Source organism: Nanorana parkeri, unplaced genomic scaffold (assembly GCF_000935625.1).
Source record: "Nanorana parkeri isolate BGI_ZX_2015 unplaced genomic scaffold, ASM93562v1 scaffold1561, whole genome shotgun sequence".
NCBI classification, from domain to species: domain Eukaryota; kingdom Metazoa; phylum Chordata; class Amphibia; order Anura; family Dicroglossidae; genus Nanorana; species Nanorana parkeri.
Genome location: NW_017307829.1, coordinates 22,716 through 35,550, shown reverse-complemented (window position 1 = coordinate 35,550; position 12,835 = coordinate 22,716). Strand labels below are relative to the sequence as shown.

The following is a 12,835-nucleotide window of genomic DNA, read 5'->3' as shown; positions in this document are numbered from 1 at the left end:
GTGGTGGACTTTAAAAAAAATTAATTCTTTTTAGATTTATTTTATTTTTAAAAAACTATTTTAAAAACTATTTTTTTTAACTTTACTTTGATTGCCATCACATGGGGGGGCTTAGAAGCCCCCCCATGTGATAGCAGATGGTGGTGACAGGTACTCTTAAAGGTGATGCTGGGGGTCCAAAAGACCCCCAGTGTCACCTTTAGGTCTCGTTCACACCTGGGCGTATTGCATATGCGCGTCTGTTGCGCGATTCGCGGTAAAAAAAGTTGCGCAACCGTCGTGCGTTTCCGAGGGCTACTTGGCTGTATCCCAATGGAAACGTGCAACAAAACGGCCCAAAGTAGTACATGTACCTTTTCAGGCGTGGGCCGTTTTGTAGCGCGTTAGGGACGGGCGGAAATACGCCAAGGTGGGAACGAGACCATTGAATACAATGGGATTTATATTTTTGAGCGTTTTGTAGAGCGTTTGTCGAGCGTAGAACGCGCTACAAAACGTTCAGGTGTGAACGAGGGCTTACACTCCAAATAAGCGATTGAAGTGCAGATCGCAGGCTTCAGGAGCCCGGCACTGACAGCTCTGGGACCGGAAGTGATGCAATCTGCATCGCTCCCATGGACACCACAGAAGCCGGTCCCGGGCCCGTAGGAGGGGCAACGGAGTCCAGGAAGCACGATGGGGGTGTCGGGCGCGGGGGGGCGGCCCCTTCACTGGGCCATAGAAGCGATCTGGTCGACAGCTGAGTTGCCAGAATCGCTTCTATTGTAAAGCCGACAGTTGGCTTTACAAGTTTAACCACTTCAAGACCAGGTGTTTAGACCCCCTTCCTGGCCAGGCCATTTTTCAGTGTTCAGCGCTGCGATACTTTGACTGACGTTTATTCCGTCATGCAACGCTATACTGAAATGAATTTTATACCATTTTTTGGGGACAGATAGGGCGTTATTTCGGTGGTATTTAATCACCACTGGGGTTTTTATTTTTTATTATAATTAGGAAAAATTACAGAAAATTTTGAAAAAAAAAAGTTTTTTTTACATTATGTTAGGAAACATTTATTATTAACCAGTTTTTTGGTAAAATATAAAAGTCGGGGTCACGTCGGGTAAATAGACACCAAACATGTCAAGCTTTAAATTTTTTTTGTTTTGGATAGCATAGGGAAGGGTTTACCCCCTGTAAAGTTTGTTTTGCTGTGTGCCCCTGTTCAGAAGATTTCACCTCACTTTCCCCTGGTTATGAACAAGATAGGGACACCAAGGCCCGGTCACACATGCGACCATTGTGACCCTGGTAATTCCACCAGTGGGGAGGGGCCGTCAGGGTTTTTTGCACCAGGGCCCTGAGGTTTCTAGTTACGCCTCTGAATCTTATGCTTACCGCGGTGCCATCCGCAGTCATTCCAAGCACCCTCCCTTATCATTTGGGATTTCCGGTAAGGAGTGCAACAAGAACTTGTACATTTTTCTGTTTCTCAGACTAGTCCCAACTGTTTCTCTCACAGTCACACAGGTACTTTTTCCAACTTATTTGCCACACAGGCTGGTTCTCACCACACAAGTGGTTTCGCTACCCAGTCTGCCAGACACACAGACTGGTTCCAGGGTGGAGCTTCTTTTTTAGGAGGCTGGGAGTTCTTGTAGAGGCCCTAACAAGCCCGTTAGCTTCAGCTGGGCTTGTTACCTCCAAGCCTCCAGACCTCAGCACTTCCCCCTAGAGGAAGAACTTCAGTATTACACTTAGTTACATACTCACGTAGCATTTGAGGTTGAAGACACAGGTCCATCAAGTTCAACCTTTGTGTGTATGTGTGACTGTGCATGCGTGTAGACAAACCCACCGTGTGATCCTGTTTTTAAGAGTAACCTGTACCCCTGTATGTTACGGTCTGAGGATGGTGTCTAAATGCTGCTTGAACTATTCAATACTCTCTGCTGATACCACTGCTTGTGGCAGCGAGTTCCAAACTAACCGCTCTAACAGAAAAAAAGCCCCTACGCCCCTTGTGATTAAATCTTTTCTCCACCAATTTTAGATGGTAGCCTCTGGTCTTTGTTGTGGAGTTTACAGTAAAAGGTTTATTGATGTTGCCATCACCACTAAACATCTTGTACATCAGATTCATGTCTCCTCTTAGTCTTCTCACTTCCAGCATGAACAAGTTTACATTTAGTAATCTTGTCTCAGTTTTGGTCCTCCAGCCCCTTATCTAGTTTAGTTGCCCTTCTCTGAACTCTCTCCAGCTCAAGGACATCCTTTCTGTGGATTGGTGACCAAAACTGGACCGCATACTCCAGATGAGGCAGAACAAGCAATCTATAAAGTGGCAAAATTATTGCTTTTCTCTACAGTATATTCCCTTTTTAATACAATACAGTCCTCTGCTTGATTTGTTTGCTGCAGCCTGGCATTGCAATTTATTATTCATTCTGTGGTCTACAATGAACCACAAGTATTTTCCATTTCTGACTTCCCTAGTTGAGTACCTATTAATGTGTATTACTCTTGCCTATTTTTAACCCCAAAGTGCATTACTTTGCATTTATCAACATTAAACCTCATCTGCCATATAGTTGCCCAATCCCCGATTTTATCCAGGTCCTCCTGTAATGTTCTCATGTCTACGTCCGTGTCTATTACCCTCCCGATTTTAGTATCATCAGCAAACACAGAAACATGACTATTGATGCCCTCCCCGATATCATTAATAAACAGGTTAAACAGTATGGGGCCTAGCACAAAACCCTTAACCCAAGATATTTTAATTTGACTGCTGCCACAATATATATGAAAAAGGCAATGCAGCAGATTTGCTCTAATCCCCTTCCAAAGCATATTCTTACTGCTCCAGTTCGCTCCACTTTGTTTTCTGCCAAGAGATGAAAGAAATCCCTAGAACTTCTGATTATAGAATAACATGCGTTGAGAGCAATGGGTCAATTGATGATGTCACATGAGGAGTCAATAGTCCTGTGTAAGCTACATCTCCGATGACTGCAGTTTAGTTGCGGTGCAGTTTTGGGCACCGGTGCACAGAAGGGATGTCCTTGAGCTGGAGGGAGTCCAGCGGAGGGCAACCAAACTCAAAGGGATGGAGGACAAGAGCTATGAGACACGGCTACTACATTTAAATATGTTCACGCTGGAAGGAGATTAAGGGGGGACATGATCTTCATATACAAAATGTTCTATAGTCATAGCGACATTACCAACAAACTCTTTAAGATTAATTTCGTAACAAAGACTAGAGGCCACCACCTAAAACTGGTAGAAAAAAAATGAAAACACAAGGGGCGAAGGGGGTTCTTCTCAGTTCGAGCGGTTAGGGTCTGGAATGCGTTGCCACAAGCAGTGATTTCAGCTAATAGTGTGGAATCGTTCAAGAAGCTTTTGGACGATTTCCTGAGAGACGGTAATATACAGGGGCACAGGTACTCCTAAGAACAAGATGAATGAAGGACACACACACACACACACACACACACACACACACACTTGGACTTGATGGACATATGTCTTTATTCAACCTCAAATACTATGTAACTATGACTTATAGTTTGCTCAAGAATTCCCTTTGCTCCTATTATCTGAGCACAGTGGCAGGAGACCCAAATGGAAGGGAAGTATTTGCTGCGGAGGAAAACTACGCTAACGTAAACCTGTTGATTTGTCCTACATATTAAAAGCTCATCTTTTTATTTTACAGGCAATTGATAAAAATGTTGCCACCATCATGTTTAGACAGAGTAGACATTGTACATACTCACCTCCATGTGATTGGAAAACCCGTACCAAGCATTCAGCTTCCTCACTGATCTTGTCTTCTATCGATCTTTTCCCCATCCCATAATCCCGAAGTGTGGAAAGTGCAAATCTTCTCATCACCTTCCAGTTCTCTCCATTGGAAAAGACAACTCCTAAAACACAGAACACAGGAACTTATACACAGGTGATGTATGTGTTCACTTTGCACATATACAGAATGTTGTATTCTTCATCTTCTCAAAATTGTTTATTCAAAAGGAGAATTTAATTCGTAGGATTAAAAGCCAGTTAATATTTTCATACTGATTTGTTTAAATGCTCATAATTTCTGGACCATTATTTCTCAATAAGGGGCCTGAGGAGCCATAGCTCCCCTTTAGAGACAATTAGGGGCTTCTTGAGTAGTGCAGTGCTGGATTGATCTTTCATCTCATGGTGTTTGTATAGTTCTGACACAGACGTCACTCGGCAGAACAAGTGTCATGGAACTAGTGGGGTGTCTCCTCTTGTTTCTCTAAGTAACCTCTGACACTAATGATATGTTTAGCTGTCTGCAAGGAGCATTCCTCCCACTGACTACTTAGGTAAAGGGCATTCCTCCCACTTATTACCAAAGTAAAGAGCTTTCTTCCCACTGATCACCAAGTGGGATAGGGGGCATTTTTTCTATTGTAAGGGACCCTACTCTGACTACCAATACAAGGGTGTCCTTCTCCCACTAACTTCCAGTGCAAGAGGGCCCATCTCTGACTCACCACAAATGATCGGGGCCCTTCTCTCACTGATCCCCAATATAAGAGGCCCTCCTCCCTATGACCACCAATGTAGTGGCCCTTCTCCCACTAAAAATGAATGCAAGGTAGCACATTTTCACTGACCACCAATGTTATGTGGCAATTTTACCAATGCCCACCAATAAATGAGGTGCTTTTCCACTGACCACCAATATAAGGGATCATTTTCCCATTGAACACCAATGTAATGGGTATCTCCTACTGACCACTCTAATGTACCATGGACTTTAGATAATCATTTTTTAGCAAGTGTTTTCGGAGAACTCAAAATGTTATCAAGAGTTCCGCCTGGGTAAAAACATAAGGAAAAGGCTCCTTTAAACAATATGCTTTGACTCTACTTCAATGAACAGATGAAAACTTACCATTTTCCCGTATGGTTTTATTAAAAATTGGCTGCCTTGGCCTGTCTGAAAATTCCTCGGCGTGGTTGATTAGAGCATCTTTCACAGTGTCATATCCGCAGAGGACAACCATCTTCTCCATCCCTATTTGGACACCTATTACTGGACCATAAGTCTTGGACAGCTGTGAATGCAATGGGAAAAAAGAATTCAAGTAATAATTCAGAGCAGAGTTGCCACCCTCGTGTAGGCTGTGCCTGCTTACACTGCAGTGGGATGAGAAGATGATACAGGGGGCATGACTATCAGCATTGTCCCTGCTGATTCACCATCCTGTAGCTTGTCAATCAGCACCTGGCCACACCTAATCCTGCCCACTCCTTTCTAAATTGACATTTTTGCCTCTGTTGCTGAAACCCTCCCACTGTGAGCTGCAGTGTCTGGAAGGAGGACGTGTGGGATACAAATAGAGGATTGGGCTTGGGAGATAAAGACACTTGTTGATTACTTTATGAGGCTTGTACATCACATAGTAACTGTATTTGGTGCTGTTTAGACTTTGATACAGGGCGTTAGTTGTACTTTAAGTGATACAAATTGATATTTTTAAATTGAGCTACAGCCAAGTTTTTCCTTATGTTGAATACAGTACGAGGGGAGGCCAATAAGGTCTTACCCTCACCATGATCTACATGTGCTAGGGATCTGACATTGTGCAGGTTTATAGGTGGATATCTTAGTAATATGCATGCCAATTTTTGCTTTTGTAGATCGGGGTGAATTATAGTTAGAGCCAAGAGAAATGGAGTAGGTGTCATGCCGGGCAAAGTTGAATACCGAGCCGTGATTAGGTTCCTCCATCTTCAAGGGAAATCTGCCCAAATATTCGAGCTGCAGAAACTTTCACTTTTGTTCACGATTGTGGCTATGAATCTCTGCCCCATCCACCTTACTCACCTGACACCTTTGGACTTCTTCCTGTTTCCAAATCTGAAGAAACATTTATGGGGAAGACGTTTCCACAATGATGAGGCAGTCATTACTGATATTGATAGCTGTTTTTCCTCCAAATCTGCATACCTCTACGCAAATGGTATTAAAGGTCTGTTCCACAGATGTGAAAAGTGTGTAACCATAGGAGGTGGATATGTAGAGGAGTCAGTGGACTAAATTTTAGATCCCTAACACATCTGGATCATGGGAAGGGTAAGAACTTATTGGCCTCCCCTTGTATGAAAGGTAGAAAGCCCCTGTAACATTGTTAATGTTGCTGGTGTCCCATTACAATCAACCACATAAGAAGGGTAATCAATCCGACCTGGACACAGATAAATTATAAAAACCTGACTGAAGCACCAACACTATACATGTTCTGTGTGTTTTTATTTCCATGTATCCATTGAAATGTTTGTTCATTTCCTGTTCAGCGTATCTCATAGGAATTTAAGGTAGATGTTCCTATTGGGGGCACAGATATCAGTAAAAGCCCTATAGAGGTTCAAAACCTTTCCTAAAAAGAAATGTGGGAGAACCTCCTTAAGTGAATGTAAACCCTAACAATGAACTTCTGTTTCGCTCTTAAATGTACCATTGAAAGTGTTTTGGTAAAAACCCCCCCCCCCCCCCCCCAAAAAAAAAGAAACCTGTGTTGATCCCCAACATAAATCAAGTCCCCTGAACTCTACAGCTTTATCTCAAGCAGTGTTATCAGCCCTACCCTGTTCACCTCTATGAGCCACAGAACCCCTCTCCCCTATGTTCTGGAGATGAGGAGAGGGTGAGGTGTTCTGTAGTTGTAGTGCACTTCCTGTCCTAGTGTGGACAATGCTGCTTTCTCATAGATACAGTACAGTGAGTGAACGTTGTCACTCTAGGACAGAAAATTGTGTCACTAGCATGGTCAACAAGTGGAAATAAAGGGAAAACAACTAATGCAGCCACCACATCAAGGACTGGTAAGCTGCAATACATTATACTTTTGCTCTTGGGTTTAGATACCCTTTTAAAACAGTTTGCATGAAACATTCCTTTGCGTTTCCAGCTAAGTAGTGGAGAAGCAGGGACATTTCTGCAACAAGGAGTGATGGCAAGCTTGCCTAAGGGCGAGCCATCGAGATTGAAGGAGTGACTTCCTTTCTGCCAGCCTACTCCCTTCAAACAATGTTATATTTAATTACAGGCTATAGTAAATGCAGACAAGCCTGGATTTGAAAGTACCATGATTTCTTCATAAGCTAGGAAATCCAATAGGTGGCACCCAGCTGCTTGCACATCATGTTGTACAACAGAACATATCCCTGGCTGCCAACAATGAATGGTTCCAACTTGCTGCCCTACCCACCATTTTCAATGAGCCATGAGGATGTTGCTGCTGCCTTGTCAGTGATGCTACGGTTGTGCAGTGTACTTACTAGTCACCAACTCTGGATCTGTAAGGCTATGGCCTCATGCAACGAACTCCAGCCGCATAATGAAGCATCTGACAGATGCCGGCAGAAGAAAAACAATTGGGCGGAGCTAGTGGTGACAGCTAGCTCTGCCCAGCTGTTTCCTATTGGCCAACACCTGCCAGAGTCTTCTAGCAGGTCCCGGGCAGTGAACAACAACTGGACAGAGCCGGTCGCGATGTCACGGCCGGCTCTGCCCTGTTATTGTTTATTGACAGATCAGCGTCCCCGGGTCATTTGAGGACACTGATCTGTCATTACAACCGGGCGGAGCCAGCCGTGACATCACAACCAAAGCATTGTGAATAGCCCATACAGCAGCCCTTCAGTTCTACTAAAACGCAGGGCAGAGACGGCTGAAGCGAGCCGAAGGATCAGCCGAAGTTACAGCTGGATCCTTCGGGTCTTTAGTGAATAACCCCCTTAGTATGCAGATGTCTTATACTTTAACACTCCTGGAGTTGATAATTAACCTCTGAAAAATGGCCTGGCAAGGAAGGGAGTCTAAACACCTGGTCTTGAAGTGGTTAAAGCCACAAGGCACTGAAGTCCAACTCCAACCAAAACATTTTTGACATAGAAGACACAAACAAACTTTACAGCTCTGTCCAAAAACTAAGATAACATTTCGACTGAAGTTCCAGGTATGGCTCATAGGACAAGCAATGTGTTACCTCTATAAACGTCTTATGAGGTTTTTGCATGTCAATACTGAACACATTTCCGATAATTGGCAATGGTTTGGGTCCGGGGGGGAAGTTCTTGTACTTGTCTTCCTTTCTGCTGCCGTATACATAGGCCAAGAAGAGGATCACAACAATGGACAGAAGGATCGTCACAGGGTCAACTGTCAACATTGTCCCGTAATATATCTGCAGAGGAAGAACAAAGGAATTGTGGGTAGTTAACAATGAAAATAAATATTAAGCACTTCTTGAAATAGCAAGCTGTAAAATTAATTCATGGGTGAAATCTGTTTGATTTGTGATCGATCGGGTTCAATTGTGTAAGGAATCCAAAACATACCACATAAAAGGGACATTCAAAATGCAATTAGGATTACACAAAGTGAAGTGAAAATTATAAAAGGGATGTGGCGCTTTTAGGTTCTTCTTAGAGCCCCCCGTTTATTTCTTAATTGTACACATGTTGTACACAAGAAATATTAGGTTATCTAGTCTTTGAACAGTTGCAAGTTCAAGTGCCCTTCAATTGGTAAGAGGTTTCCTTTAACGGAGAACCACAGAAACATGAACTTGGTTACGACAAGTGAAACACTACCAGAATCAGTTCATGTTTTTGGATGCACGGCTTGGAATAATGAATAAGGAACCTTGCTCATTTAAACTTGCCTCTGATGACGTCCAACATCAATAGGCAAGATAGTAGCCATTAGTTTCGAGTCGAACATAGGTTCGACTCGAACGCGAAGCTCATCCCTAGTCACAATGCACTTGAATTCCACAATGAATCCTCCCCCACACACACTCCCCTTGATTAGAGGAATCTGATCTCATCCGACATAGAAGGATTAATTATATTAATTTTGTAACTTTAATTTTTCATCATATTTTATTTATTTAAGGTATTTATATAGCTCCGACTATTTACGCAGCATTTTACATATTCACATCAGTCCCTGCCCCCAAGGAACGTACAATCTAAGGTAGGGATGTTCAGTGCTGATACTTGGCATTTTCAACTGAACTACTAGGGTTGCAGTGGCTGGAACTGGGACCGGGCTCTGGCACTCCACCACTGTCCTGAAATCATTAGTCTGTATTGTTTTGGAAAAACTGTCACATGACACTAAAGAAAAATATATCGGTAATTGGTATTAGCGAGTACTTGGACAAGTACTTGTATTTGGTCTGTAAAAAATGGCATCAGTGCATCCCTAATTTGTATATATTTAACTAACAAATCATACATTAAAAGAGATGCACATCTCCCAGGATCCCCGTAGCCCAGGGGTGCCCACAATTTTTTGTCTGGAGATCTACTTTTCGAATGATGAGCTCAATGAGATCTACCAACGAAAAAACACCTTTATTTAAAAAACAAGCACATTAAAATTAATACAAGGACTACTACCTCTCTCTCACACTCTCTCTCCTCTGTATCTATCTCTCGGTGGTCCGGCTCACACCACAAAGTCTGCGTTCCAGAGCGTTCAGCCTCTGGAATGCAAGCCAGGCGGCTTCATGCGTTCAGGGGCGAGAGGGGGCATGGTGGTGCATTGAAGTCAAAGGCACCGCAGCCACGCCCCCACCTGCAGTGCGATCGCCGGCACCCGGAAGGCAGGCACATTAGTGCCTGCGTTCCGGTCCAGTGCAATCTGCAAAAAGGCTGCAAGCACTATTTTTGCAGATTGCACAGGACCGGAACGCAGGCACTAATGTAACTGCATTCGATCACACTGCAGGCGGAGGATGAGGCTGCAGTGCCATTGATTTTAATGCACCGCCTCACCCCCTCCCAGACGCAGGGAGCCAGACTGCTTGCATTCCAGAGTCCGAACCCTCTGGAACACAGCTTTTTTGGTGTGAACCCTCTGGAACACAGCCTCTCTCGGCTGTCTTCTTTCTCTGTCTCGTCTTTCCTTAATTGCACGGCAGCAGCTTCCCAGCTCTTCTCTCATGTGTACCATCCTGTCCTCCTGCGGTGCTCGTGTGGCCGAATGTGGCCGACGTTGCACACAGGCAGAGGTGTCCCACCCCTTTCTGTATGCAGTGTCTGACACATTCAGCTGCAGTAGCACCATGGGAGGGAGCTCAGGTCAGTGAACAGATCACAATCTACCAGTGTTCGCTTTGCGATCGACTGGTAGATCAGAATCTACCTAATTGGCACCCCTGCCATAGCCAATGCTCCCTAAAAATTACAGCTGCCTCCAAACTTTCAAAATGTTTCTCTAGTCTAGTCTTCTGTAGTATCTGTACCGGTACCAAGTGCAGTACTTGGTATCTGTGCATATCTAATCTAAGGTCCTTATCTCACATGCATACTGTGGGGGTATAGCTCAAATGGGGATCACCTTCCCTGGGAAAAAGGTAGTCCAGGCAGCAAAGTTCTTTTTCAATCTGACTAGCAGTCAGTTTTTATTTAAAAGGTTGCAATAAAACAAAAGAAAAAAGAAAATAAATCCTTGCCATCCAGGCTTTGACTAAACAGGCCGGTTTCCTCTCTACCAAGTGGTGAGCTTATCTCAGCCACCTCACAAAACAAAAGTACTTTAAGCAACCTTTTACTTACAAACATCCACCTTGTAGCTCTCTCAGAATGCTGTCTCAGCCAGAGCAACATCATGCTTCAGCCTTGCGCTTTTATCTCACCGGGATAATCATTTATTAAGCAATTAACAATCCAGGTGAGAGACACAAAACCCGAGCTGGATTATTCATACGAAAGTCAGGCCGAAAACCCGGTCTGGGTTTCGCTAGTCCATAGGACAGAAAGCGAGGGGAAATATATCGCCCCTCGATTACTTTCCCTTTCCTTATGTCACAATACATACAGGGCCAATTCAGACAGGAGCTAGTAAACCTACTAGCATGTCTTTGGAGTGTGGAAGGAAACCAGAGTACCCGGGAGAAACCCACACATACACAGAGAGACCATGCCAACTCCTTGCAGATAGTGACCTGCCCATATTTCATATGCTTAACTTGGATTGGCAAAATTTGTGACACATGAAAAAAAGTTACGAGAATACCTCAAAGTAAATGCTCACGGAGAATACACATGTCCCTTAACACCTTTATACTATCAGAATTGCATACAATTTGTGGAGTAAGAAGAACTTACTGTATCTTCCTGTAGACGATTTCCTATCTGAACTGTTCTTTTCTCTCCTGTGTTCCTTTATTGAATCACCTGCACTAACTATCTGGGGAATATTTTAACTTTGTTCAGATAATGGCCTTGAATACTTTCCAAGTGTGTATCCATTGCTCCGCCCTGCAATGACTAAAGCATATGAACTAGCTTGAACTATGCAGAAGATATTCTCTACTCATAGGTTATTCTGATTTCCAGTTTGAATTTGTTGTTAAAAGCAATAGGTGCATTCCAAGGGTTGGTTGGGTTAGCAAAACAAGCCTGGTATGAACAATGCTGCAATGGAATTAAAATGCAAATCTGCTTAGGTCAGTTATTTAATAAGCATGGTTGCATGGAGAGTAAACACATGGTATAATATTTATGATCCTGGGGGATTATTCATAATGATAATTATGAATTACACTAATAATAATAAGTCTTATTATTATTGTTATGTTATTAATAAAATATTTATTAATGGTAAAAATAATGCTTTAACATTATTTTTTAATCCTCTTATCTTGTTATTTGAGTAATCCTGTAAATATATACTTGTCAGGGTTTCACCCTGACTTTACTGGTTTGCAGCATTCTGGCTTGGCTTCCATTTTACTCACCTGTTTTCTTCTTTGCTTGAGCAGAGTCTGGAACGTTGCTCACTACTCCCAGGCCCCCTCTTATGGCCAGACAGGAGAGCATCATCTGAGTGAGTCAGATGGGAGTTTCCTGTCTCTGAGTGATGATGTCACACCACTCACTATATATAAACCATTCAGTCCAGTCTGACCTTGCGTGGTCTTCCTGCTAGTGCTTTCCTGCTGTGCTAGTAGCCTGAGTATGACCTGATCCTGGCTGACGGTCTCCTCTGGCTCTTCCTCCTGGCTGACGGTCTCCTCTGGCTCTTCCTCCTGGCTGACGGTCTCCTCTGGCTCTTCCTCCTGGCTGACGGTCTCCTCTGGCTCTTCCTCCTGGCTTGTTCCTGACGACGGTGATCTCTGTGTTCCTGACCTGGCTTGGATGACTACCCACTCTGGCTGACCTGGCCTAGACGACTACCCACCTGACCTCGGCTCCTGACTGTGGCTTGTTCTGGTTTAAGACTCTGCTTGCTCCTGTGGACACTGTTCTTAATAAATATTTTAACTATCACCTTTTGCTCGTCTCGTTTTCATTGTGCTCTGACAATACTCACACATCCATTGAATCCAGTATGTGCCTGTTGTAATCTACCACTCTGCTGGGAACCAGGTCCCTGGCTTGCCACTTTCTTTGCTAACGTCTTTAAGAGCTGGCTGTCTCTAGCATCTTCTTGTAGTTGGCTTCCTGATGGTGTAAGTGCAGGTGCTGTGGATTGCCCAAAAAGCCTCCTGGGATGTGTGACATGAGTAACATAGGAGGCTTTGGGCAGCTGGGGTACATCATTCATGCTTGATAGATATAATTAGATATATTTCTGGTCCTTTGTAGGAGCTTTTTGTTAACATACTGAAGCTTGTACAGTATGTCCCAAAAAGAAGGTGAAGTGCAGCAGTGTCCTCTTGCAATGTTTTTGGTCCTCCCAGAAGATTGTCAACATCACCCCCACTTGGAAGCAATGGTCAGAATCTGGAGTATACACTAAAATTGTTTTTAATTAATTTTGTTGTGTGTGTTTAATGCACCT

General features: G+C 43.6%; 1 protein-coding gene across 1 annotated transcript in view; it reads right to left on the bottom strand.

Moving 5' to 3' along the window:
* LOC108798790 (cytochrome P450 2K4-like) overlaps positions 1–11,194 on the bottom strand; it is a 28,069-nt gene extending 16,875 nt beyond the window's left edge. The window contains exons 1-4 of the mRNA XM_018570573.1: positions 11,169–11,194; positions 8,025–8,221; positions 4,925–5,087; positions 3,768–3,917 (exon numbers count right to left, since the gene is read on the bottom strand). Of these exons, the coding sequence (XP_018426075.1) occupies positions 3,768–3,917; positions 4,925–5,087; positions 8,025–8,207 (496 nt within the window). The 5' untranslated portion in view covers positions 8,208–8,221; positions 11,169–11,194. The remainder of the gene's footprint in view (positions 1–3,767; positions 3,918–4,924; positions 5,088–8,024; positions 8,222–11,168) is intronic.
* Positions 11,195–12,835: the final 1,641 nt, after the last annotated feature.